The sequence below is a fragment of the Pagrus major genome, chromosome 22, assembly GCF_040436345.1.
Source record: "Pagrus major chromosome 22, Pma_NU_1.0".
Lineage (NCBI taxonomy): Eukaryota > Metazoa > Chordata > Actinopteri > Spariformes > Sparidae > Pagrus > Pagrus major.
This window is the reverse complement of record NC_133236.1, coordinates 30,950,895-30,958,997: the sequence shown is the minus strand read 5'-3', so window position 1 is coordinate 30,958,997 and position 8,103 is coordinate 30,950,895. Positions and strand designations below refer to the sequence as shown.

The 8,103-nt window shown below is 45.0% G+C and overlaps 1 protein-coding gene across 2 annotated transcripts in view; it reads right to left on the bottom strand.

Moving 5' to 3' along the window:
• Positions 1-1,940: 1,940 nt before the first annotated feature.
• LOC141017832 (C-1-tetrahydrofolate synthase, cytoplasmic-like) overlaps positions 1,941-8,103 on the bottom strand; it is a 6,180-nt gene continuing 17 nt past the window's right edge. The window contains exons 1-11 of one of the 2 annotated variants that reach the window (XM_073492597.1): positions 8,008-8,103; positions 7,829-7,913; positions 5,393-5,452; positions 5,224-5,277; positions 5,005-5,141; positions 4,796-4,896; positions 4,410-4,546; positions 4,143-4,254; positions 3,713-3,840; positions 3,007-3,091; positions 1,941-2,370 (exon numbers count right to left, since the gene is read on the bottom strand). The exon at positions 8,008-8,103 is cut by the window's right edge and continues 17 nt beyond it. In XM_073492597.1, coding sequence (XP_073348698.1) covers positions 3,038-3,091; positions 3,713-3,840; positions 4,143-4,254; positions 4,410-4,546; positions 4,796-4,896; positions 5,005-5,141; positions 5,224-5,277; positions 5,393-5,452; positions 7,829-7,913; positions 8,008-8,103 — 964 coding nt within the window. In that variant the 3' untranslated portion in view covers positions 1,941-2,370; positions 3,007-3,037. Of the gene's footprint in view, positions 2,371-3,006; positions 3,092-3,466; positions 3,614-3,712; positions 3,841-4,142; positions 4,255-4,409; positions 4,547-4,795; positions 4,897-5,004; positions 5,142-5,223; positions 5,278-5,392; positions 5,453-7,828; positions 7,914-8,007 lie in introns of those variants that run through there. The other variant, XM_073492598.1, reaches the window with a different exon arrangement.

Here is an 8,103-nt window from a genome sequence, read left to right as displayed (position 1 = left end):
AAGATTTAATGGAGGCTGCAGAGAAAGACAAGGTTTCTTGTGACTCCTCCACCGTCATCCTGGACGCTGACGATTATCCTTCATCCTCAACGATGTCATCTCAGCCATCCTCCGAGCTTCACTGTGGAGAGAAGACGACCTCACACTGCCTTCAGCCAATGACTAATGGGCCATCCATCCGGATCGAGCTGGTTCCTCCAGATGACGTCAGTCAGGAAGATGAGGAGGAGGAGTGTTGGGAGGACTCCTCCTCAGACAACCACAGCCACCTCCTCCTCCTCCTCGGCTTCGAGCACAGCGAGCGGCAGCTGCTCCAGACGGCTCGCTCTCTGGTCCGAGCGGCCATGACCGCTGCCGTGGATCAGCTGACCCGAGAGCAGCAGAGTGACTCAGGCTGCGTTCACAGAGAGCCGCCGGGCTGCCGAGATCATGCATGAAGACGAGGAGCAAGAGTATGAAGAGGATCAAGAACATGAGGAGGTTCAATCAACTACAAACTTTGATCTGAGCAGCTGACGACTCTGAGAAAAAAAGTTTAAATTTGAGACGAGATCAAAACTCATTTGATGACATCACCATGATATCATCACATGACATCAACTGTAAAATGTCATGGAGAGAGGTCCATCTGTCAGTGAATTTAAACATCCAGCTGCCTTCCACTGACCGACCATGGACCAATAAACTGAACTTCATGTGCAAAATCTGTGGACTGAGCCTTTACGTGATGTGTTTCTGTGTAAGATGGTTTTTATCCTCCACCACAGAAGAAGACAGATGTGCCTGCATGCATCCAGCTGTTGTCTCAGTGGAAGAACTCACTCTTCTCTTTACAACAGTCAGAAATGAAACAACTCGTCTGTACGCAGACGACACCTCTTTATACACAACAGTGCTCTCTGATGGTTCAAAACCTGCATTCTGACTTTGATGATGATTTTAAACTTTACTGATCATGAATTATTTTTAAATCCACATAAATCAAAATGCATTCTGTCTCTGAAAAACTGATGAACAGTTCAACTGAAGCAACCGTGATGACTTTTCACGGATTCTTCCCATTTTTCACAACTCATTTGCATTAATTAATAAGTGTGATGTGATTTTCAGTAGATTTGATTTGTTTGCATGAATCATTCTGTACAATCTGAAGTGTCTAAAATAAACACGTGTTCTCGCATGTTCTTCAGACACGTTTTAGTTTCATATTATGACTTGAAAGAGAAATCAAATCAAATCAAATCAAACTGCATAAAAACTTTTTTTATTTGCTTAATTTATTTTTACCACAGAAGAAGAAAAAGATGAAAAATGAGTGAACCTATTTTGAATAAAGGTGTGTTAAAGTTCTGCAACATTTAAACTCTTCAGAGAAAATCGACAAAATAAAAACATTTTTCATCCTGAAGAATCAAAAGAAACTGAAACAAGTGAGACTAAAGAAACAAACTGGTGAGATCATCTTTTTGTTGACAGTGTTATGAAGTCATTACAGAGATAATCTGCAGAGAAGCTTCAGACTCTCAGAGTTATTTCAGGAATCAAACCAACTATCAATCATCTTAATTAACGACTGTCTGCTGACATCACACAGCTGTCACTCATCGCCAGCTGTGATTATCTCTAAATCAGCGTGAAGGTGATCCGACGACACGTTTTTAATTCATTTACAGTCTGAAATGAAAATCATGATAACGTGAAGTATCATCAGTGACGTTCAAAAACAAATCAGCTCTACATTCAACAGGAAGATGTTCAACCTTTATTGATTTTTCTCAGTCGATCATTAAATGTTTTGGTGACGGTTTTATGGTTAAGATGTGATGTTTATTTCCCATCATCAGTCACATGATGTAACATGAAGAAAACAATCTGTTTTTGACTCGGCTGTTTTGAACCTTTTTAACATAAACATACAAATGAATAATCAATGAAATATGTTCAGATGTCGAACTGTAAACTTTATTGCTTGACATGAAGCACAAACAGACTGAAGTGAAACTGTTTATAAAATAACAAAGAACTGAAATGTAAACGTTATTTTATGATTATATTTTATTTACATTTGTTGAATCAATGATTTGTCCGTTAAACTCATTATCAGATTTCATCAATAATCAATATGTTGATCAGATATTTGGTCACATCATGTCAACTTCAGTCCACAGCAGGAAACAGCCGTCACGTCTTCCTTGGAGACGACTTGAACAAACAGTCAAGTTTAAAGGTCGAAGACTGTTTGTTGCTCAGAGGTTCAACTGCCCTGAGTTCAGCCTGACAGGCAGCCGGCCCAATTTAATCTTCTGGATGTGTGAACATTTGTTTCTCCGCAGTTTGGATCAGATCGTCTCCTCTCTGTTAGTCAGAACCCTTCAATGAGACCACATCAAGTTCAAATGAAACTTTATTGACATCAGTGTGGAGAGACGAAGTCTCAGCAGAGAAACTCATTAAACACTGATTAACAAATTAAAACAGTTAAAGAGAAGAAAAACAAAGAGAAGTAAACATGAACAGCTGTTCACCTGTCTGTGTGTCTGTCTGTGTGTCTGTCTGTGTGTCTGTCTGTGTGTCTGTCTGTCTGTCTGTCTGTCTGTGTGTCTGTGTGTGTGTCTGTGTGTGTGTCTGTGTGTCTGTGTGTCTGTCTGTGTGTGTGTCTGTCTGTCTGTCTGTCTGTGTGTCTGTGTGTGTGTCTGTGTGTCTGTGTGTCTGTCTGTGTGTCTGTGTGTCTGTGTGTCTGTGTGTCTGTCTGTGTGTGTGTCTGTCTGTGTGTCTGTGTGTGTGTCTGTGTGTCTGTGTGCAGGGGGCTCCACTGTGTCTCAGTGACTCATTACAGTCATCAGTTTCTGAGCTAATAACAATAATAATAATAACAATACTAATAATAATAACAATAATAACAATAACAATACTAATAGAAATGTTTATGGATTCATTTCTCTTGAAGATGAAATGAACATCAGATGTTCTGGGTTGTAATTTTTCTCTGACATCATGAAGTTTTACCTGCGAGTGTTTCCTGCGGCGTCGTTGTGTTTCACCTGGTCGGCTGATGGTTGAGGAGGAAACGCTGAGCGCTCAGCACCGTGTTCTGAAAGCAAACACACACACGTTGACTCCATCATCATCAAGTCAGGATTAATAACCTCATCAATGACTCATTAACTGTGAGGTCACACGTGCTCCCAGCAGCAGCTTCACATGACACCAGACACTCATTCACTCAATCACTCATCAGAAACCAGACAACAGGTGAATGATGCAACTGTCACTGAGGCCACAAGGTGGCACTGTCCCTTTAATTAGGCCCCCCCGGAGCACAAAGGATGCTGGGTAACAGGCAGCCATCTTGTTTGCAGCATTGTTGAATCCTTGTTGTTTCCTGAAGTAGTAAAATGTGACTTTTACACAAAACATCAAGTGATGAATATTTAAAGTGAAGTGATGATTTGATTGGTTGATGAGACCTGATGTTCACGCTCATATTTGTGATCAGTTGTTCTGTCGACCAATCAGCTGCAGACGTGATGACTGAAACTTTCAGCTGTTAACGAGGAAACACTGAACGTTCCTCCTGCGACTCTGAAGTCATTCACTGATTTCAGGTCTGTTTCTGTAATTAATAAATCATGGAACGTTTCACTATTTATTCATCTAAATGTGCTCAATCACTTACTTTTCAGTTTAATTAACAAAACAAAAACTTTTTTACCTCCATGAGCATGGCCACCGTCATCGGCCCCACCCCCCCTGGAACAGGTGTAATGAATCCTGCTCTTTGATTGGCTGAGGCGTAGTGGACGTCTCCGACAACTCGTTTACCGCTAGCCTTCGTCTCGTCTGTCAGAGGGGTCGAAGGTCACACACAAAGGACACAGGACACAGGTGAGGACACAGGTGAGGACACAGGACACAGTGGAGGACACAGGTGAGGACACAGGACACAGGTGAGGACACAGGTGAGGACACAGGAGACAGGTGAGGACACAGGTGAGGACACAGGACACAGGTGAGGACACAGGTGAGGACACAGGAGACAGGTGAGGACACAGGTGAGGACACAGGACACAGGTGAGGACACAGGTGAGGACACAGGAGACAGGTGAGGACACAGGTGAGGACACAGGACACAGGTGAGGTACCTGGTATGTGGTTGATTCCACAGTCGATGACCACGGCTCCCTCCTTCACCCACTCTCCTCTCACCATCTCTGCTCGCCCCGCCCCCACAACCAGGATATCAGCCCGGCCCACCTGACATCACACAGACAGGAAACGCATCATCACACAGACAGGAAACACACTGAGTTAGTTTCTCAGGGCCCTGACCTGCAGTTTGAAAATAGATTTATACCAACATCAACATCAACATCAACATCAACAGTCAGTGTAGATTCGTGTGACGTCACCTGCTCAGGTAGGTCAGGTGTCTTTGAGTGACAGGTGGTCACAGTGGCGTGGTTCCACAGCAGCAGGTCGTGCATTGGTGCTCCAACGATCTTACTGCGACCAATCACAACGGCATGTTTTCCCGCCACGGACACGCCTACACAGGAACATGAAGTGACAGGTGAGATACCTGTGATTGGTTATTTCTGTTTGGAGATCACATCATGTTACTGAACTACAGTTCCCATGATGCTTTGTTGCCATGGAGACCGTGAGTTAGCTCCATGCAGTTAGTCTATGTGTTTATATTTAGATAAACAGCCTCTCTACATGTGTGTACATTTACTGTGTGTGCGTGTGTGTGTGCGTGCATGCGTGCGTGCGTGCGTGCGCGTGTGTGTGTGACCTGTCTGTCTGATGAGCTCCATGCAGCCGTTGGGGGTGCAGGGGATGAAACAGTCGTTCAGATCACCTCGAGACAACTTCCCTGCATTAATACAGCTCAGACTGCACACACACACACACACACACACACACACACACACACACACACACAGGACAGTTAAGTGTTAGCAGAACCATGAAGAAGAAGACGGACTTCCTGCGGAGACTGACCCGTCCACGTCCTTCTCTGGAGAGACGGCGTTGGTGATGAGCTCGGTGTTGACGGGGTTGACAGAGTCCAGAGGCAGCTGGACGATCAGACCGTGGACGGACGGGTTCTCGTTGACAGACATGATGCTCCGCAGCACCTGCAGGACGACAGGAAACAGGAAACAGTCACAGCCTTCGTCACCGCTGGATGATGTCATCATCTGCGGGCTCTTCACCGACCTCGTCCTGCGTCGCCGAGCTCGGCAGCCTCACGTGTTTCGCATCGATTCCAATCTGAGGAGCAGAGACTCGATCAATAATGTTCTGTTGATATTATATCAACATGTGAACTCAAACTAACATCTCAGCAGGAGCTAGCATCGTGCTAACAGTGACGCGTGGGTCTGACCTCGGCTGCAGCCTTCAGTTTGGAGCTGATGTACAGGTTGGAGTCGTCTCTGTCTCCCACCTGAAACACAGCTGAGGTCACCAGGTGATCAAACACATGCCGGTCATGTGACACTTGGCAGTCTCCGCCTCCAGTAACTGAGCTCATTTATATTTGTCATACACACACACACACACACACACACACACACACACACTCTGTGATGTCAGAGCTCTAACGAGGCAGCTCGTTAAGCCTCCAGCTGTTTGCTGATGTTTTAGTGTCTGTGTTTGAATGTGGATCTGCTCTCCGTGACATCATCACATCAAAGTACAGAAATGATGTGGAGGTGAAACAGGAAGTGACATCATTCTCATGTTGGTAACAGAGAGCTGTAGTGATGTCATGTTTCTGCAGCTAACTGCAGTTAGCATCTCTCTGGTTCCTCTGTGGGATTATTGAACTGGATTTTAGTTTCTGATCCGTCCAGGTTCTGTTCACCAGATAATCTCCACAGATGAACTCCACTCTGATGTTTGAAGTGTAAATTAAATGTGTAGCAGTAAAAAGCTAATGCTAGGCTACAAACAGACGACATCACGGTCACATGACTTAAACGTCTCCACCACTGAGCGTCTTACTGCACAATTACTATCCAGGTTTTCTATAAACTGATCAATGTACGAGTTGTAAAGTCAGAGTCAGAACAGTGTGTAACTAAAGTGGCCTGTAAAGACGGACTAGTGAGCAGATGAGTCTCCGTGTTCGCTGTGAGGACGTTTAATGTCCCCGACAACCTCTGTAGTCTCATTCAGACACTTGTTAGCAACCGCTAACTGTTTTTAACACATGAAGAGCTTTATAATTAAACTGTGGACATTTAATGATGAGTTTATGTTGGAGAACAAAGCGTGTGAATATGTTCAGCCTGTGGGAACCACACACCTTATTTCACACATTTAACTGAAAACACATTCAACACACTCACAGACTTTGAGACGAGGGGACAGGAAGTGCTAACATGCTAACATGCTAACTGATGTGTGAGTTTTAGGATGACAGACTACACCACTGTATGATCACTGTGTTACTATGGTAAGTGTAGAGGGTCAAATCTCTACTGAATGTTTTTTATTCTGTTATTCTGTTTTTTTATTCTCTTTTGGGTGAACTGTTCCTTTAAAGGAACTTGGGGCAGGATCAAGAAATAAGACTCAATAGTGACACGACGGCCGCTGTGGCCGTTAGGGTAACTGCAGCCATCAGCCGAGCCTCGCAGGAGCGCGCATGAACTCTTCACAGCAGTGCAGCTGAAGCCTTCTCCCCTACACACACGAAGCAGCCGGGAAGCTGCTCGCTGTGTGTAACGACACACAAGTGGTGATTTACCATTATGGTTGATGCAGTCTGAAGACACAGGCAAAAGCAAAGACGGCATATTGGGGGACAGAAATATCGTCTGATACGGGATTGCTGTGTGTAAGCGGCTAATGTTACTACACAGACACAAACAAACCAGCCAGCTGCTAACGTCACCTCCCGGATAACAGGTTGGGCTTTCGGTCCCGTATATAAAAGGACACATTTCTAACTATTTGGTTTCAGACTAAAGGACCGTGGAAAATGTGCAGTCTGTAACTATTCAGTGTTACACAGCAGTGGACTAAGTTACATGTTTGCAGCTAACGCTACTTTGCACGTTAGGTCACTGCGAGTCCTCGGTGATCTCATGTGATTTTCAAATCAAACTCTAAACATGACCTGTGATGTTTTCTTACCTGGTTACTAGGAAATGAGCCATGTTGACTCACGACATGCTGCTGATAAAACCTTTGTTTTCTTCTTAGTATGACTTTTTAGTGGACTTTGTGTGGTGGTGGGCCGTTTGCTGGCCGTAGCAGAATCCATTACTACCCAAACACTAGTTTGAGTCCACCGCGCTTGTCTTCTTCCCGTATCCGAGGACGCGCATTCAGCGTCATCTGACGTCACGTCCGCAGGACTGTGCGGGAAATTTGGACCATGAATTGCAGTACATTATGCAGCACACAGCCTGTTCAAGGCGATGGAGAGATACGTGGGTGGGCTCATTCTTTTTGGTTTTGAACGCTTCATCACCCATTAGCATTAAAAAACTTAAAATGCATGTTTATTTTTTCACAAATCCTGCCCCAAGTTCCTTTAAGTGTGGGAGCTGTGGGATGAGGTCATCATCAGGTTCAGCTTTGTTATCAGAGTTTGTGAGAAGAAGAGCAGCTGCAGCAAACAGAGCAGCTTCAGACCAGTGTGAGCCTGCAGACGCTCCCCCAGCAGTTCATCTGTTACTGATTAACTGACCGGTGGTTTCAGATTTAGTTTGGTCGTTGAATTTATGATTTTATGAACTCTAACTGAAGCTGTCAGATAAATGTAACAGAGTAGAAGAAGAAAGTAAAGTAACTGTACTCAGTTACTGACCTGTAAGACGACCAGCGCCGGTCTGAACCCTGAGAAGTGACTCTTCATCTTCTCCACCTCCGTCTGCAGCCTCTCCCTCACCAACCTGCTCACACACACACACACACGCACACACAGGTCACACATGTTTGATGTTCTGGCCGGTCGAACTGGACAGGCTCAGACGTGGACTGACTCACTTGGACGTCTTGTTGCCGGAGACGACAGTTGCCAGGAAGCGCCTGCTTCCTCGGCAACCGGAGGCCCCAAGACGGAGCGAGAGGGCGGCCAAGGAT